Here is a 20,213-nt window from a genome sequence, read left to right as displayed (position 1 = left end):
AAACAGTATCAGCACCAAACACAGAACACACCACTTACTGTCCTGTACAGACACGGGAAGAATTGTCTCCAGAATGACACCGAGAGTTAACTGTCAGCAATTCTAACATGGTACGGAGACAAACAAACTGCGCAACAAACACAGAAACAGACTATTCAGATGTAATATAAGCTAGAGCAGCAACACAGAAACAGACTTTTCAGATGTAATATAAGCTAGAGCAGCAACACAGAAACAGACTTTTCAGATGTAATATAAGCTAGAGCAGCAACACAGAAACAGACTTTTCAGATGTAATATAAGCTAGAGCAGCAACACAGAAACAGACTTTTCAGATGTAATATAAGCTAGAGCAGCAACACAGAAACAGACTTTTCAGATGTAATATAAGCTAGAGCAGCAACACAGAAACAGACTTTTCAGATGTAATATAATAGAGCAGCAACACAGAAACAGCTAGAGCAGCAACACAGAAACAGACTTTTCAGATGTAATATAAGCTAGAGCAGCAACACAGAAACAGACTTTTCAGATGTAATATAAGCTAGAGCAGCAACACAGAAACAGACTTTTCAGATGTAATATAAGCTAGAGCAGCAACACAGATTGTAGGAGATGTCAACTTGGGAAGACAACTCGACAAATGAAACAACCTTTGTCAAAGACAAGTTTTATCAAAGAAATATTTGTAGGACAGGCATATAGACAACCATTCGTCCCACTATATGCCCCAGAGCAAACAATAGACAGACAGTAAATCCAATATATCCTCCATACCTGTCACATGTATCTTAAAGACCAGTTTCTCTGCTCCAACCTCACAGATGTACTCTCCAGCATCCTTCTTCTCCACCTTCTCTATCACCAGCTGACGAGTCTTGCCCTTTGTCTCCATGGAGACTGTCTTACTGGAAGTCAGAAGTTTGCCATCCTTGTACCATTTCACCTCAGTCTTGGTATCAGACACCTCACAGCTCAGAGTGGCTTTCTGGGAGAGAGCAGCTCTCACCTCTCTCTGTACAGAGTCCTTATTGGAGAAGGCAGCCTGGGCCTCTGTAGATCAACCATTAGCAGTTCAAATTTAGAATGGGAATAGACACACAGCCACAAAAGGGACAGAGACCAGTGAGACGTCCCCATAAGCCACAAAGCAAAACAACCAGAGCCAAATCAAGCAAGGAAACAACGTTGAAGCCTCAAACATAGCCCCTTGTCTGATGGAATCAACTAAACCTAAGATCTCAGCTTTATCAGTATGACAAAAAACTAGGCATTTGTTTCTTACTGAGACAAAAGCTAAATGTAATTCAACAGTACACTTGCCAAAGCATCCGAGGGGAGAGGTAAATATTTAATAGTTATTTTCTCCTAAGATAAACATGTCCAATGTGTAGAGCAGAAAGCTAGTATGAGGGTTTGCAGTCAGGCTACAATGGAAGGCAGCCGGTGTGTAGGAGAAAAAAAACATGTAGTTCAAAAGGTACTGGCACTCAAAACCATGAAAAGGAATAACCCAAGGAGGCCGATGTGCAAAAATAATATGCTTAATTTAATCTACGCTCAAAAGAATACAAAAAGCACAAAGTTAATAAACGAAAAAGGAGCATACGTTTCGGCCTTATCATCAGTAATGTACAAACAAATTAGGAAGACGTACTTAAGAAGACACACCTGCTGTGCGTAACAGGCGCAACAGGTGCAAGCAGATAGTTGATTAGAGACTGGCGAAAAAGGAGTGAATACATATTAACAAGGAATATGTGGAAGAATAAAGAAAATGGACAATTCAAATGTCACATATAATTGAAAAAAGACAATGAGCTGGGCTACATAACAATATTAGAAGCAATAGATATTAGGCTGAAGAGCTCAGAGTGCTTGGAGGTGGGGTGGCGGAATGCTGGTGCCTGTAACATGCAAGGTCCAATTCCTCATTAATGTGAAGAGCAGACAGACAACCATTCAAGCAATCGTGCAGAAAGGAGACAAGACAGCAAGTCGATATCCTCCTTACCTGTCACCTGTATCTCATAGACCAGTTTTTCTGCTCCAACCTCACAGGTGTACTCTCCAGCATCCTTCTTCTCCACCTTCTCTATCACCAGCTGACGAGTCTTGCCCTTTGTCTCCATGGAGACTCTCTTACAGGAAGTCAGCAGTTTGCCATCCTTGTACCATTTCACCTCAGTCTTGGAATCTGACACATCACAGCTCAGAGTGGCTTTCCGGGAGAGAGTAGCTTTCACCTCCTTCTGTACAGAGTCCTTGTTGGTGAAGGCAGCCTGTTGGGCTTCTGAGGGAACAATCATGGAGGGGCATAGTAGGGGTCAAATAATGAAAACAGGAATAATTTTTCGACACTGGACAGACATGGGTAGCATTGACATACATAACAGCCATAGTCAGCCAGCTACAGCACTAATATAGCAGAGGCAGACACATCGCATCATTGAGGTGTCCTCAGAAGCCATGAAAGAAAATCATCCAATGAAACAGCTTTGAAGCCCATATCTCCAAACAATATTTTATCTGATAACCTCCAACATTTTTAGGTCTCAATTAGAACACATTGAAACTAACAAAACAACCATACATTTCTAACATAATGAGCAGAGCTGAAGAAATTCAAATGTTGTACATTGTTCAAACCATCACCAAGGACTAAGGGGGAAAACGCTTCAAATTTGCAAGACTGGCACATGGACAACCACTCCAGCAACCTCGTTCAAAAGTAGACAATAGACAGTAACTCAATATTTGGCTTACCTGACACATGTATTTTAAAGACCAGCTTCTCTGTTCTAGCTTCACAGGTGTACTCTCCAGCATCCTTTTTCTCCATTTTGTCTACTACCAACAGACGACTCTTGCCCTTTGTCTCCATGGAGACAGTTTTACTTGCAATGATCTGTTTGCCGTCCTTGTACCATTTCACCTCTGTCTTGGTATCTGCAACCTCACAGCTCAGAGTGGCTTTCTGGGAGAGAGTAGCTCTCACTTCCTTCTGTACAGAGTCCTTGTTGGTGAAGGCAGCCAGTTGAACTTCTGAGGGAACAGTCATGGAATGGCTAAGTAAAATCAGAAACCTTTTCTGGGGGGTTGAACACTCAAAACAGGAACAGTATTTGTATGGGCAGTCTGGGATTCTGAGGGGACACTAGATTTTCTAGCTTAAACATTTAAAAAAATACATATGACTAGGTATTCTACAAGCTGAATACAATGATATTGTTTGTCCGGTGTGCTCTACAGACATTCCTTCTCTCTCTTACCTTTTATCTTGACCTGGAATGTGACTTTGTCTTCCGCTGTCTCGCAGGAGTAGTGTCCCTCGTCACTCTTCTTGGCGTTCTTGATGACTAGTCTCCTCTGTGTCCCTTTGGAGATAATGGTAGTTCTTTGGTCCTCAATGACCACTGTCTGATCCTTCCTCCACACCACCACCCCGCTGGCAGACGATACCTCACAGTTCAACTCAAGGTGCCCACTGAGGGCAGGTGCCACCCCCATGGGACCCCTGGGCTTGTTCAGGAATTTTGCTTCATCTGGAAGAGAAACATGGATGGATTTGTCATCAAGAACAAAAACATGATTTGTCTGCTTTTTTAGTTTATAGAGTTGTGGTGGAAATCTATTAATACCTTAAGGTTATAATTAAATGTTAACAAAGGCCCATGTGGAATTGAATATGACAAAAAAATATGTACTAACAGAATCATCTATGATGATTTATTCGCTTTACAAATATTTGATTATGCTTTTATAACCAAACAGCTACATTTCATACACCATCATATGATAGGTGGGTGTCTGCCTGTGCGTGGTTGGAGGATTGGGGACGGTACCAGTGACACATTGGACTTTATTACATGATGACAGAGAGCTCTTTCCCATGCTAGACGACTCACTACCACCTGGTGTTAGCTGTCACAGTCCAGTCTGTCCCTGTGTGTCACGTGGTGTGAGAGGGGCTTTCTGTAGGCAATGTAGGTTAGAGGTTGCACTTCATACGCCGTGTCAGTTTAAGATCCGGGGTCAGACTAACCTACTGGATTTCGAGTGTAACAACATCTGTCATATGTAAAAAATAAAGATAAAGTACAAAACGGGTTTTCAGTGAAGCTGTACAAAATGTAGCTATTTCTGTTATTGTATTACAATTATATGGGAATCTGAGGGATCAGGTTTCCACTTTCCACCAGGTGTCAACAAGTTATTAATATGTTGTAGACATTGGAGTGGTTTCTTATTTCTAGCATGATAGATTACTACAGGAGTTGAGTCTTTATACTTGATATTTCCGCTGTCCTGTTGTACCTTTTAGAGAAAGCTTCAGGGACATTCTGTCTTCGTTTAGGACACACTCATAGATTCCCGTGTCCTCTTCAGTGACATTGTGCACCATCAGGATCCTCTTGTGGTCAGTGGTTATGCACTCATACTTCTTGCCCATCTTCAGCTCCCGTCCATTCTTCATCCAGACCACCTACAGAGTCGGAGGAAACATTGAAATGCACAATCCGCCTAAGAGACAGCATTACACAGTGATTTACACAGTGAATTGAATCTGAACAATTCAAAAGAGAAAGTCTTAAGTATTTTTGTATTTATAACACTACTCCTAACACTAACAGGGTTCATTAATTAATTCAGTCATCTGGACTTTATATATTATATGCCATTCGAAAATATATGCCATTTAGCAAACACTTTTATCCAAAGTGATTTACAGTCATGCATACATTTTATGCATGGCTGGTCCTGGGAATCAAACCCACTACCCCGGTGTGACAAGCGCCATGCGCTACCAACTGAGCTACAAAAGGACCACTACACACCTGGGCATGGTAATCAGACACCTCTGTGGTCAGCTGGGCGGAGGACTGGGCGCTGCAGGTCACCACCTCAGTGTGAGCAGACTTACTGGTGAACCGGATAGGTGGAGCTGTAAATAGAGGTTTCACATAAGCTACTGGGGCTATGCTTATTACAGAGTATTGAATTGTAGTTGTTGTATGGGAACTTCCAATGGAAGGATGGTGACTGTCTACCAACAGAACAGCTACCAGATGAGGTTCCTAACTGCTTGTACAGCACTATGAGGTTGGCATAATAGTGTGAAATTGTGAAAATGAGTATAACGCCCTTTTAGTGTAAAAGCTACTTGTAAAGAAAGTCTAGAATTTCATCCTGTTTTGGTGGGATGGAGTTTTGGTCTGCCTGGTGACATCACCATGGGGTAAATTAGTTAATAAATCAATAAGAAAGAGAGGAAAGGGTTCTACATGGAACCCAAAAGGGTTCTATCTGGAATCAAAAGGGTTCTACCTACAGTAGTACCAAAAAGGGTTCAACAAAGGGTTCTTCTCCTATGGGGACAGCCAAAGAACCCTTTTCGGTTCTAGGTAATACATTTTTTTGATTATGTATGTATAGCCTTTATACTCATTGTGTATTTATTATTACTTTTATTACACCTGTTGTTTACAAAGCATGTTTTATTTGATTTGATTTATACAGGCAACTCAAAGCATCATGCTAATGAAGATATGCATATTCAACCACAGTTCTTATTCTTGGCATTGCTACCTATTCCAGTTCTTACCCTTCACTTTGAGTATACAAGTGCTCTCAGAGCCACCGCCCACAAATTTGACCACGGCTCCGTTCATCTCCATCAAGACCGTCCGGATCATCAGCGTGTGCATGGTCTTTTGGCGGGTGATGAGGTAGTCACCACCACTACGCAGGAGGCGTCCGTTGATAGACCAGAAGCCAGAGCACACGGCAGACAGATCCACGGAGAGTGAGGCCTCCTCACCTGAGATGGCTGTGCTGTTCATCAGGCCTGTTTTCACCTCTGCACTGGGTTCTGTAAGAAATGGTTGAATCACATCAGTATTACAAAAGTAGCATGCTGGTGTTTTTATATATTTTTTCTTATTACGGTTTGATTGTGAGTACCCGTTGAAAAGTTCCAAAAAGTTTATTCTGCTGTCCCAATAGGAGAACCATTTTAGGGTCCTGGTAGAACCCTTTTTGGTTCCAGGTAGAAACCTTTTGGGTTCTATGTAGAACCCTCTGTGGAAAGGGTTCTACATGGAACCTCAAAACTTCTACCTGGAACCAAAATGGTTCTACCTGGAACCAAAATGGGTAATTCAAAGGGTCTCTTATGGGGACAGCCGAAGAACCCTATTAGGCTCTCGATAGCACCTTTTTTCTAAGAGTGTACTTAGTTATTTTACTCTTACGTACAAGTCATCTTCTACCTAAAAGCCTTGGTGCAGACCCACATTCTTATTGTCTACCTCATACATCTCCAGGAGTATTCCTAGACTGCCATTAGTTTCTTCTTCAATAAAACCAAGTATTAAGGAGTAAGAAGATGTTTGTCTGTCTCACCAAGGTAGAAGGTCCCGGGCACCTCCAGGTATTGGCTCTGGCCATAGTTGTTGACTGCAGAAATGCGGAACTGGTAGCTGGCCTCCTCTGTGAAGTTCTGGATCGTGATCTCAGTAAATGGGCTGATCTCCATGCCATTGCACCTCTGCCAGGTCTGGGCACCCACCTTCCTCCTCTCTACCATGTACCCCTTGATGGGCACAGGGCGGTCACTGTCTGGGGGGGACCAGTGGAGGGTGATGGATGAGTCTGTCTTGTTGCGCACCACCACATCGATGGGGGGATCAGGAGGATGCTTTCTGGCAGCTGAGAGGTAGGGAGGTACAGTTTGAAATGGCTCACGTATGTATGATAAATCCTGAGAAAAGTCAGTGATATGATGTATCTGCAGATATATAGAACAAATCCAGATAGCTGATGTTCTGAAAGAGCTGCAAAATATAGACCCCTACAAATCAGATGGGCTAGACAATCTGGACCCTCTCTTTCTAAAATGATCTGCCAAAATTGTTGCAACCCCTATTACTAGCCGGTTCAACCTCTCTTTCGTATTGTCTGAGATTCCCAAAGATTGGAAAGCAGCCACGGTCTTCCCCCTCTTCAAAGGGGGAGACACTCTAGACCCAAACTGCTGCAGACCTATATCTATCCTACCCTGCCTTTCTAAGGTCTTCGAAAGCCAAGTTAACAAACTGATTACCATTTCGAATACCACCGTACCTTCTTCGCTGTGCAGTCTGGTTTCCGAGCTGGTCATGGTTGCACCTCAGCCACGCTCAAGGTCCTAAACGATATCATAACCGCCATCGATAAGAGACAATACTGTGCAGCCGTACTCATCGACCTGGCTAAGGATTTCGACTCTGTCAATCATCACATTCTTATCGGCAGACTCAACAGCCTTGGTTTCTCAAATGATTGCCTCGCCTGGTTCACCAACTACTCCTCTGATAGAGTTCAGAGTGTCAAATCGGAGGGCCTGTTGTCCGGACCTCTGGCAGTCTCTATGGGGGTGCCATAGGGTTCAATTATTTGGCCGACTCTCTTCTCTGTATACATCAATGATGTCGCTCTTGCTGCTGGTGATTCTCTGATCCACCTATACGCAGACGACACCATTCTGTATACTTCTGGCCCTTCTTTGGACACTAGCCTCCAGACGAGCTTCAATGCCATACAACTCTCCTTCCATGGCCTCCAACTGCTCTTAAATGCAAGTAAAACTAAATGCATGCTCTTCAACCGCTCGCTGCCCGCACCTGCCCGCCCATCTAGCATCACTACTCTGAACGGTTCTGACTTAGAATATGTGGACAACTACAAATACCTATGTGTCTGGTTAGACTGTAAACTCTCCTTCCAGACTCACATTAAACATCTCCAATCCAAAATTAAATCTAGAATCGGCTTCCTATTCAGCAGCAAAGCATCCTTCACTCATGCTGTCAAACATACCCTCGTAAAACTGACTGAGACTTTTATCTCCCTCACCAACTTCAAACATCTGCTATCTGAGCAGCTAACCGATCGCTGCAGCTGTACATAATCTATCGGTAAATAGCCCACCCATTTTTACCTACCTCATCCCCATACTGTTTTTATTTATTTACTTTTCTGCTCTTTTGCACACCAATATCTCTACCTGTACATGACCATCTGATCATTTATCACTCCAGTGTTAATCTGCAAAATTGTAATTATTCGCCTACCTCCTCATGCCTTTTGCACACAATGTATATAGACTCCCCTTTTTTTCTACTGTGTTATTGACTTGTTAATTGTTTACTCCATGTGTAACTCTGTGTTGTCTGTTCACACTGCTATGCTTTATCTTGGCCAGATCGCAGTTGCAAATGAGAACTTGTTCTCAACTAGCCTATCTGGTTAAATAAAGGTGAAATAAAAAAAATAAAAAATAAAAGCCCCATATACTACCCACCACTGCAACCTGTACACTCTCGTTGGCTGGCCCTCGCTTCTTAGTCATCGCCAAACCCGCTGGCTCCAGGTCATCTACAAGTCTTTGCTAGCAGGTATATCTCACTGGTCACCCCCAAAGCCAATTCCTCCTTTGACCGTCTCTCCTTCCAGTTCTCTGCTGCTAATGACTGGAATGAACTGCAATAATCACTGAAGCTGGAGACTCTTATCTCCAGCTTCAGTGGAGAGAGCAGCTCACAGATCAGAGCAACTCACAGATCACTGCACATGTACATAGCCCATCTGTAATTATTCCATCCATCTACCTCATCCCCATACTGTATTTATTTATTTATCTTGCTCCTTTGCACCCCATTATCTCTACTTGCACATTCATCTTCTGGACATCTACAATTCCAGTGTTTAATTGCTATATTGTAATTACTTCGCCACCATGGCCTATTTATTGCCTTACCTCCCTTATCCTACCTCATTTGCACACAATGTATATAGACTTTTTTCATCTTCTACTGTATTATTGACTGTATGTTTGTTTATTCCATGTGTAACTCTGTGTTGTTGTATGTGTCGAACTGCTTTGCTTTATCTTGGTTATCGCAGTTGTAAATGAGAACTTGTTCTCAACTAGCCTACCTGGTTAAATAAAGGTGAAATAAAATAAATATAGTTAACCTTTGTGATCAGATTAATCAAAATGGAATTTAAACGTAGGATTTCCTAATTTGATGTTGTGACAGGAAAAGGGCTTTAGAGTCTGTGCTATGCATGTAGGTCTATGTTTGTAGCTCACCTGTGACAGAGAATCTTGTGGAGGTCTTGCAGTCTCCAGCCATGAAGGCCACCTCTCCTGAGTCGTCAGCTTGGCAGTGGCTGATGGTTAAAGTGTACTGCCTGAGGGTGCACGCAATTATTATGCGTGTGTCCGGCTTCAGACGCTCTGCATTGCGTGTCCAGTAGGCGTCAGAACAGGGGTGCTCCAGCTCAACGCAGAAGATCACTGTATCACTCACTGGCACTACAGTCCTCCTGGGCAGCTTCTTAGTGATGTTGCCTGTGAGTGACAAGTACAAGGGTCAACAAATGGCAAGTGTAGTCTACAACGCTGCAGCACTAACTCTGTGTAAACTGAATACCAAGGTTATTGCCCCCTTGAAAGGTCAGAAAGGAAATTGGAGACTCCCTTTGCATCATTAAATGTTTTGACAGTTTTTTGACTGTATATTTTGACATATTTTGACACTGCATTTTGACAGTATATTTTGACAGTACTTTGACAGTATATTTTGACAGTATTTTGACAGTAATAGGCAGTAATGCCTATTACATGATGAAACTGCACAACATTTCATTGTAACCTTCTGTCTGATATATTTTCCATCAAAGTATGATGTAGGAACAATCTCAATGTTGATAATGTTGCATAATATTTGTATAGATACAAGAAAATGGCTCTCGTACCCAGCACAGTGAGCTCGGCCACGGTGCGGCTCCCCTCCTTCATCTCGCAGATGTAGACGGCATCATCATTGGTGGTGACGTTGTGGATGGTGAGGCGCCGCATGGTGCCCTCCTCCTCCATTCGGTACTTGGAGCAGTCCTCCAGTCGCGTCTCCTCCATGAACCAGCTGGCCTGGGTTGTGGAGATGGGCACCTCACACAGCAGCGTGGCCGTCATCTTCTCCTGGACCTCCACATCCTGCAGCTTCCTCCTGAACGGAACCTTGGGCTCTGAGGATCATTGAAAGAACACAGAATAATTGTCAGAAGGTGAGTGAAATTATGGAAATTGGTGGATGTGTAAATCAATTGCTCATAAAGTCAATCTCTTTCTGTTTTGCAGATACAATGGATGTATTTATTTGAATATGCCATACCCTGCCTTGGGCTCTGACATTGGAAGATTGCAGAACATTTTTAAAAAGGTGAGTGACTCCTGTAATTAAATGAATATATCTTACTTTGAAACGTTCTCAGCAGAAAGTAAACAGCAACAACTAAGAGCATTGAAGCGCGAGACTCAACTTCTCTACTGTTTTGGTGCCCTGGCTACCACACTGTACACAGCACAAAGCGAATCTGTGCACATAGGCAGATACTGTGTGTGACTCTCGCTCATCTCAATATCTCCGGTGCTGCCTGTGGCAACGTCATTTCACTGATTCAACCTTTAAAGTACTTGTACAGTACTAAAGTTTCAATCACTTATGTATTTCAGCTGTACTCCATCAACAACCCAAGGTTGGACCAGTCCAAGCCAGCATTTTGTCATGTGTCCACCTCATGTGATACACACACATTCTACAGGACTGATTTCTATGAGCTCCAATACATCCCAGAGTATTTCCATCAAATAAAACTCAAATTTACAGTCCTTAGAAAGCAGATTACATAGACAAGTGCTGTTCCATTTTCAGCAACAAAAGGAAACATTCCATTTCGAGAATGCTTTAGTTCTCTACGATTTAACTGTCTGTTTACTTTATTATGGAATGAGCTTACAAGGCTACTTACAGGGCTATTATTATGTACTGCATTTCCATTTGGACAAGTTTAGAACAAGACATCAGCACTCAGAATAATCAGCTCTATTTATTCATTATTTCAAAATAGGCAGCACAGTCAAATGACATAGTTGCCTCATGGGTGGAATGTTATTCATATTTTTCATTATTTCTTAATTAATTAACATTGTTTCAAAAACCCACCCGAAAATCAGGTGTTTCAATGTCAAACTGTTTTGTTATATATCAGTCTTATACGATATATACAGTATCAAGTCTAATATTGGGATGCAAACTCAAAATGGAATGCATTTCAACTCCATATCTGACCTGGTACAGGTGTCTTCTTTGTTTTAAGACCATAACCATGTGTGTGAGGTGTAGACTTGTGTTTCAAAGTAAATTTGTTTAAGGCTACCAAGACATACTGTGTGACCCTTGTTTAGCCCACTGCAGTAAAAGGTTAAATATTGACTTATGCTCTTTGAAAACAGTTGAGAAGGAACAGAGGCTAAACCATATTCACTTACATTTTAGTTTAGTGTTCATGTGCTGGTATCATCTTTCCATATAACATTTGAATGTGTGTTTTGAATGTTTGGCTGGGACTGTGACTACTGAGTATGTTTCAATTATGACATTTCCTAGAGGTTCTTATTGTACACCAGAGGGTCATCAAATGATCTGGTGTTGATAAAAAATCTGGTACATAAAGGGTGGAGGGATACAGTCCCTCTCGCTTGCAAAGCCTCTCAAGAATCCATTATCTGGTGTCAATTACAGTATGACCAGATACAACCAAAATCACTGCCATGGGCACTGCACTCGCTGTCAAATTGAGACCGAGATTAACAACCGCCATTGATAAATCTCCATGTTCCAGGCTTCTTGCAAATCAGGAGTTGCTCATGGAAAATCACCCTAGCTCTGGCACCTAATGGCCATCATTGCAACTGTGAACTACTCATCACTAGCAGAAAATAGATGAAACATGACACTCCCCCTTCATTTCGCTGCCAGCATTCCACCACTTAGTTGCACAGTTTAAGTCTATGTTGGGGCAAAGTAAAACTGTGCTCAGGTGAACGTTTTAGCTCACTTTGGTTAATTATTTTCGTGTGGATAGAGACTAATTTCTGTAAGAGCATGACTGTATGACATTATCCGATATCTCAAGGACAGCACACCCTCGGTTAACCTCTTCAGATTCCTTGCACTATCATGTTTAAAGGCCCAGTGCAGGACCATGTGATTTTCCTGTGTTTTACATACAGTATATTTCCACACAATGAAATTGTAATAATACTGTTAATTGTACAATTGTTGATAATGTTCTTTTAGTGTAAAAGCTGTTTGTAAAGACCGCCTGAAATTTCAGCCTGTTTTGGTGGAATGGAGTGTTGCCATGGAGACATCAACATGCGGTGAATAACAGCTCTTTTTTTTTTTTTTAACCTCTCCACTCAGACCACTCAGACAGTCCTAGTAAAATTATTTCTGGAGTAATTGCTCTTTGCTAAGAAGCTATTTTTGTTTCTTTATGAACATTTTAATTGAGAACAATCACAATATGGTACTTAACTGTCGCACAGAAATTATTTGATAATGAGCTCAGTATGGGGGGGAATGTATCCACTCACTGCTGTAAGTTGCTCTGGATAAGAGTGTCTGCTAAATAACTAAAATGTCAATGTAAAAAATGTAAAAATGGCTGCATTGGGCCTTTAAACACTCTTTGAAATCAATGCTTTCACATACATAAGCCCGTGTACAGGGGGACCTCAACATCACAAGAATGACAAACTCCACTGTTATGCAGGCCTGCATTGCAGAGACATTTGAGCTATATTTAAACAAATGCTATATATGTTATATACTAGTCGATTATCAGCAATTCATATAGAGCAATGAGAGAGAATTAATCTAAGGTCATCTCCCCACATGACAAGCATTGTCATGTCCCTTAAATACACATGAATCCCTTTGCTTCGTTATGGAAACGTTAAAGAAAACTACCCGCCCTTTATCCTCAACAGCCGAGTGATGAACTAGACTTGGGAGTATGGTAATGGCAGAATATGGAAAAACTAATGCTAAACATTTTATTTTTAGAAGACTTAGATGTGATGCACTCTCAAATTAAAATAATAATTGATGGAGTAAATGCACTATTCTACATAATTTATATTCCAATCAAACATCGCTCTTGAAATACCAACCATTTGTGATTTTTCTATATTTTTTTGCTTACCTTTAACTATCACCAGCACGGCGCTGTAGGTGTGTCCAGCCATATTGGAGGCATTACAGGTGTACAGACCATTGTCCCTCTGTTTGCAGTACAGGATCTTGAGGATGAAGTTCTCTGCCTGGTCCTCATACATGATCTGTCTGCGTCCCTCGCCAATGTTCCCCCCATCCTTCCTCCAGATGATGTGAGGCTTGGGGTGCCCTGTCACGAAGCAGCTGAGTTTGGCGTGCTTGCCTTCAGTCACTGTGCAGGTGCGGGTGAAGACGCCTTTGGGCAGATGACTGACCAGTGCTGCGCTGCTGTGGTCTAGACCCAGAAGGCCCAGCCCGTCTGTGACCATAGTGGTGGCGGTCGAGGAGGTGGTGGTGGAGTTGTAAGTGGAGCTGCTGGTCTCGGTGGTGCAGTAGATAGAGATCCCTTCTTTACGCTTCTGCAGGTGGGAGAGGAGGGAGGTGCTCTTGTCCTTGCCCAGGTGATGGGAGTCCTGGGTGTCTACAAGCAAGGTGGCTGCGGAGTTAGAGCGGCCTACCGAATTCTGGGCACGGCAAGTGTATGTGCCGCTGTCCAGACTGCGCACGCTCTGGATCCTCAGAGAGCTGCTGTCACTGTCCGATGTCACCTTGATGCGGTTCGTCTCGGCCAGGTAACGCCCGTCCTTCTCCCAGTCAAATTTGGGCTCTGGGTAAGCCGCAACCCGGCAGTGGAAGACCACATCGCCCCCCAGGCCTACGCGTGCGGAGGTAGGCTTGACCATGAAGACGGGGGCCCTCTCCACCATCTCCTGTGGAAGGCCTACGTGAAGGGTTACACATGCATATGCTTCCCCAACATTGTTTTTGGCCCGGCACATGTACTGGCCGCTGTCCTCCAGGGTTAGATCGTAGATGGTGAGGCGGTAGACGTCACCATCATCCACCATCTTGAAGCGGCCCCCAGAGGTCAGACGTAGCTTCTCCTTTTCCCAGGTAATCAGTGGGGTGGGATTGCCCACGATGGTGCAGCTCAAGGTGGCATCCTTTCCCACGCACACTGCGAAAGCCTTGGGCCGCGTGAGAAACCTGGGGGCCCCTCCAAACAGGTTCTGGTCCATTACTAGTTCCTAGTGTACCAAGGAAATAGTGTCATTTAGAATTGAAACACACCTTTGAGAGAATAGAATAATCAAGAATACTGGGCTATATCAAGAAGTGCATAGGAAAGGCAACCAAATCTATGAGATATCCTTCTAATCTTATTGTCAATCATTTAAATCACTTGCCTCTTGAACTGGAATGTCAAACTTGCATGACACTACACAGCCTCTAGTGTCTCATCCTTCTCATGCCTGACATAATAATGTAACAACTCTACATCAGCAAGTAATGACTAAAGTTTGGAAAACCTTGTTCACACATAGGTTCACACTGTGTTTGGGTGGGCCATTGTAGAGTTAAATGTTTGCTGTAAACTAAGATTGTTTTCACAGGAACTTGGAGGAATGTGTTAACATGTCTCACTTATGGCCTAGATATTTTTAGTGATGTCTGTCTGCAATGGAAGTCAACAAAACATATTTTCCAAAATGTAAGATATGCATTGAGGACAGATAACAATGATATCTCAGTAGTTAAAACATTTATAGAGCAAATCACTCAGCCTTCATCTGTTTACATTTACATAAACAATACAGAATACTGACTTATTGTATATAATGTCTCTATGAAGGTCGAACATAAAATTGTCCCATTCAAATGTAACAATCTGCAGTTTTATTGTTTTGTACAGCACATTTGCCTACCCAGGACAGATTTCCAACTAAAACACCGTGATACAGAGTAGGCTAACAAGATTACAAGTAACAACCATAAAATGGATCATATTCTAGCAAAAAATGTCCAACTGATGATAAATAATCATCAGAGCTAACCAAGAGGGAGGCAGATTCTAGAGTGACAGAGGGATGCATAGAAAAACAATCCTCCTCATTCTTTCCAAATAATAGCCGACAGTAGGTTTTTGGGTGAGAAGTGCATATTTCATAGGTTTCTGCCTATTTGTTACACTTAAAACAATACTAGCCTACTGAAGTGGAATATTTAGATTAGTTGGTACCATAGGCGTAACTGTTCTTCAATTCTGGTCCTGGGAACCCACAGGGGTGCACATTCTTTATTAATTCATTATTTGAGTCTGCAGGACCAGACTTGAGAAGCACGGTCGCATATGACATCAACCAGACCCATATCAAGATCAAATCCCACCCACACACTTGCTAAAAAGGCGTATCCAGAGGGGAGCAGGTGGTTTATTAGGCCGGTAGCCTACCCAAACTGATCAGCGCACCGTCAGATTACCATAAATGCTGTTTTAACCCGGTTAAATACAGAAAATATTCTATATGAAAGGGTGACATTTGCCATCTTTGTCACCTCCCTCCCCTGAGCTGCCTGTCCCAAAAATAACCTCAGCTGTCAGGCCGTGTCTCTGTCCATTGCCATTTGTAGTAGCAAAGAGAGTTCAGCTGTTTGGTAGGGAACCCGCAAGAGAAGGAAAAGCTTCGTTATTCGATATTGCTTGATAAATGTACCAATACAATTATACAAATAGATCATACATGTTTTATGTAGATGGTTTGATATACTGTAGATAGTCGGCAAAAAAACATTTTAGATATGGTCTTCTTTGACCTATAAGTTACTCATTGCAATTCAACATATAAGTTATAAAAACATAGGTTTTAGACCGTGTAAAACTGTCACCACAAACATAGAACAGCACACTAATAAAGATGATTTGTCTAAAAATAAGAAACTCGACATTTAAAAATAGGCCTACATTAATTAGGCCTGATTAAATTACCATTTATGTTGTTCAGTTATTGCAAATTGAATTTACATTTAGACTATTTCAACTGGGAACTGGGTTAATTCAATTTCAGCAATAATTTTCTCACCTTGAGTCTTCAGACACTCTCTGTTAAAACAAGCACTGAAACATGTGGACGAAAACTTTAACAAAGTTTTACAGTCCGAAAGATGATGCAATCTTTGCCGTTGAGATTCAACAAATTTATGTTTGGTCAATATTCCTACAATGATGATTTGTATCCAGGGCAGTATAACATCCCCCAGTCTCCTGCAGTGGGTGTTTGACTACGCGTGTTTCTTTTTTCTTCATTGGTACCTCATGATGCCAAGTAGCTGACGTTCCTATTATGGTGCAGCCTCCTTCCCAAAATAGACTTGTCATTTACTGTAGATATAGCCTGGGTGCTGGAGCAGGGGGCTGGACAGGCTGGTATAGCTTATCTACCTTGACTAGCCTACCCCATAACAACAGATTCAAAATTGTGCATATGAGGGCCATCAAACATTTGTATTAGTATTTTTTTGTATTTTATTATGGATGCAGATTAGCTTCTGCCAAGGCAGCAGCAACTCTTCCTGGGGTCTAAGCACATCAAGGCACTTACATTACAATTAAGCAAACAATTAAACAGTAAATCACATAACATCGCTATACCACTACTTATCCACAACACAAAAAAACCCACCATACAACAATACCACAATTTACAATACCGGTAAAAAGTTTTATAACACCTACTCATTCAAGGTTTTTATTTGTTTTTACTAGTTTCTACATTGTAGAATAATAGTGAAGACATCAAAACTATGAAATAACACATATGGAATCATGTAGTAACCAAAGAAAGTGTTAAACCAATCAAAATATATTTTATATTTGAGATTCTTCAAATAGCCACCCTTTGCCTTGATGACAGCTTTGCACACTCTTGGCATTCTCTCAATCAGCTTCACCTGGAATTATTTTCCAACAGTCTTGAAGGAGTTCCCACATATGCTGAGCACTTGTTGGCTGCTTTTCCTTCACTCCGCAGTCCAATTCATCCCAAACTACCACAATTGGGTTGAGGTCTGGTGATTGTGGAGGCCAGCTCAGCACTCTATCACTCTCCTTCTTGGTCAAATAGCCCTTACACAACCTGGAGGTGTGATGGGTCATTGTCCTGTTGAAAAACAAATGATAGTCCCACTAAGCCCAAACCAGATGGGATGGCGTTTCGCTGCAGAATGCTGTGGTAGCCATGCTGGTTAAGTGTGCCTTGAATTCTAAATAAATCACAGACAGTGTCACCAGCAAAGCACCCCCACACCATAACACCCCATCCTCCATGCTTTACGGTGGGAAATACACATGCAGAGATCATCTGTTCACCCACACAGTGTCTCACGAAGACACAGCGGTTGGAACCAAAAATCTCCAATGTTAATTCCAGTCCAAAGGACAAATTTCCACCGGTCTAATGTCCATTGCTCATGATTCTTGGCAAGTCTCTTCTTCTAATTGGTGTCCTTTAGTAGTGGTTTCTTTGCAGCAATTTGACTATGAAGGCCTGATTCACACAGTCTCCTCAGTCTCCTCTGTTGATTTTGAGATGTGTCTGTTACTTGAACTCAGTGAAGCATTTATTTGGGCAGATATTTCTGAGGCTGGTAACTCTGATGAACTTACCCTTTGCAGCAGAGGTAACTCTGGGTCTTCCATTCCTGTGGCGGTCCTCAGGAGAGCCAGTTTCATCATAGTGCTTGATGGTTTTTGCGACAGCACTTGAAGAAACTTTCAACGCTCTTGAATTGTTCCGTATTGACTGACTTAAAATAATAATGGTCTGTTGTTTCTCTTTGCTTATTTGAGCTGTTCTTGCCATATTATGGACTTGGTCTTTTACTAAATAGGTCTATCTTCTATATACCTCCCCACCTTGTCACATCACAACTGATTGGGTCAAATGCATTAAGTAAAGAAATTCCACAAATTAACTTTTAATAAGGCACACCTTTAATTTAAATGCATTCCACGTGACTACCTCATGAAGCTGGTTTTTATGTACCTGTATTTGTATCTCTTCACAGACCACGCTGTTCCATAAGGTATATTTTTATCAGTTATTTAAATCTGATTCTACAGCTTGCAACAGTTACCTGATGTGGAATAGAGTCCCATGTAGTTATGGCTCTGTGTAGTACTGTGTACCTCCCATAGTCTGTTTTGGACTTGGGGATTGTGAAGAGACCTCTGGTGGAATGTTTTGTGGGGTTTGCATCTGTGTCTGAGCTGTGTGCTTGTAGTTTGTCAACACTTCTTACAAAAATGAGTTGTGATGAAGTCAACCTCTCCTTCACTTTGAGCTATGAGAGATTGACATGCACATCATTAATGTTAGCTCTCCGTGTACATTTAAGGGCCAGCCCTGCTGCCCTGTTATGAGCCAATTGTAATTTTAGATTTCTATAGGCTAGGCCTATTATATTTTCTTCTCAACTTTCCTAATATTAAGCACACTTATTTCCTTTACAACAGGAGTATAGCCTACGTGGCTGGCATGAAAATGAACCATGGGAAAAGTGTCCTCCATTCTCTATTTAAGTGCATAGATTACATGTATTTTCCCCCCTATTCCGACAGATGCATCATAATGGTCCATTCTAAACCAAACTAATTTCACACATACAGTACCAGTCAACGTTTTGGACACAGCTGCTCATTCAAGGGTTTTTATTCATTTTTACTATTTTCTATATTGTAGAATAATAGTGAAGACATCAAAACTATGAAATAACACATATGGAATCATGTAGTAACCCAAAAAGTGTTAAACAAATCAAAATATATTTTATATTTGAGATTCTTCAAAATAGCCATCCTTTGCCTTGATGACAGCTTTATGTTATTTATTTGGTATATATAAAGACAAGATTAAATCAATAATAGTGTGATGGGGGACAATATTATCCTATCACTTGTGAATTATATATTATCACTTAAGTTGTGAATGATGCCAAGTTTGTGTACAGTAAGGCAAGAAAATCATAGTCGCACACCTCATGTAGGCTAGCCCATAGGCCTATATGTATTGATAAGGTTAGTGTCACAACTAAAGTAGCCAAATAACTTCTTAAAATTAATGTGTTTATGTTAATTAACGGTCAATTACCATGAGACCGGCAGTTATTTACTTGACAATAACAGCTGGCGAAATTTCTTGACCGCCACAGCCCTAGCCACAACAGCAGACTACAATCATAACGTCAAAAGCATTGCTAAAGTCTAACAAAATAGCCCCTACAATCTTTTTAGCATCAATTTCTCTCAGTCAATCATTGGTCATTTGTGTAAGTTCTGTGCTTGTTGAATGTCCTTTCCTATAAGCATGCTGAAAGTCTATTGTCAATTTGTTTACAGTAAAATAGCATAATATCTGGTCGGACACATTTTTTCCCAAAGGTTTACTAAAGGTTGGTAACAGGCGATTTGAGCCAGTAAAGGGGGATTTCCTATTCTTAGGTAGCAAAATGACTTTTGCTTCCCTCCAGGCCAAAGGGCACACACTTTCTCTTATACACTATATTAGGCCCAGCCTTTGGAACATTGATTTTCCTCGATATGGCTACTATATTGTGATCACTACATCCAATGGATCTGGATACAGCTTTCAAGCTCATTTCTGCAGCATTAGTAAAGATGTGATCAATACATGGTTATGATTTCATTCCTGTGCTGTTTGTAACTACCCTGGTAGGTTGACTGATAGCCTGAACCAGGTTGCAGGCACTGGTTACAGTTTGAAGCTTTTTTTTAAGTGGGCAGCTTGATGAAAATCAGTCAATATTTAAATCACCCAGAAAATATACCTCTCTGTTGATATCATATACATTATAAAGCATTTCACACGTTATCCAGATACTGACTGTTAGCACTTGGTGGTCTATAGCAACATCCCACTCGAATGGGCTTTAAGTGAGGCAGATGAACCTTTACCCATATTTCTTCCACAGTATTTAACATGAGATCCTCTCTAAGCTTCACAAGAATGTGGTTCTGAATATAAACAGCAACACCTCCAGCATGGGCATTTCTGTCTTTTCTGTAGATGTTATAACCATGTGTTGCTACCACCGTTTCATCAAAGGTATTATCTAAATGAGTTTCAGAGATTGTCAGAATATGAATGTCATCTGTTACTACTGTAGCAAGTTATTCATTTGATGAACCTTGTTTCCTAAGCTACATATGTTAAAGTGGGCTATTTTTAGAACTTTTCTGTGATATTT

At 41.5% G+C, this 20,213-nt stretch overlaps 1 protein-coding gene across 1 annotated transcript in view; it reads right to left on the bottom strand.

Annotated features, from left to right (window-relative positions):
- LOC112259617 (obscurin-like) overlaps positions 1–16,220 on the bottom strand; it is a 98,825-nt gene extending 82,605 nt beyond the window's left edge. The window contains exons 1-12 of the mRNA XM_042328845.1: positions 16,031–16,220; positions 13,099–14,197; positions 9,805–10,074; positions 9,137–9,397; positions 6,406–6,711; positions 5,606–5,872; positions 4,839–4,945; positions 4,318–4,486; positions 3,273–3,545; positions 2,767–3,045; positions 2,015–2,293; positions 778–1,053 (exon numbers count right to left, since the gene is read on the bottom strand). Coding sequence (XP_042184779.1) covers positions 778–1,053; positions 2,015–2,293; positions 2,767–3,045; positions 3,273–3,545; positions 4,318–4,486; positions 4,839–4,945; positions 5,606–5,872; positions 6,406–6,711; positions 9,137–9,397; positions 9,805–10,074; positions 13,099–14,188 — 3,577 coding nt within the window. The 5' untranslated portion in view covers positions 14,189–14,197; positions 16,031–16,220. The remainder of the gene's footprint in view (positions 1–777; positions 1,054–2,014; positions 2,294–2,766; positions 3,046–3,272; positions 3,546–4,317; positions 4,487–4,838; positions 4,946–5,605; positions 5,873–6,405; positions 6,712–9,136; positions 9,398–9,804; positions 10,075–13,098; positions 14,198–16,030) is intronic.
- Between the last annotated feature and the right edge of the window lie 3,993 nt (positions 16,221–20,213).

The sequence above is a fragment of the Oncorhynchus tshawytscha genome, linkage group LG10 (genome assembly GCF_018296145.1).
Source record: "Oncorhynchus tshawytscha isolate Ot180627B linkage group LG10, Otsh_v2.0, whole genome shotgun sequence".
Classification (NCBI taxonomy): domain Eukaryota; kingdom Metazoa; phylum Chordata; class Actinopteri; order Salmoniformes; family Salmonidae; genus Oncorhynchus; species Oncorhynchus tshawytscha.
The sequence above is the reverse complement of the archived record's forward strand: the minus strand, read 5'-3'. Positions and strand labels throughout refer to the sequence as shown.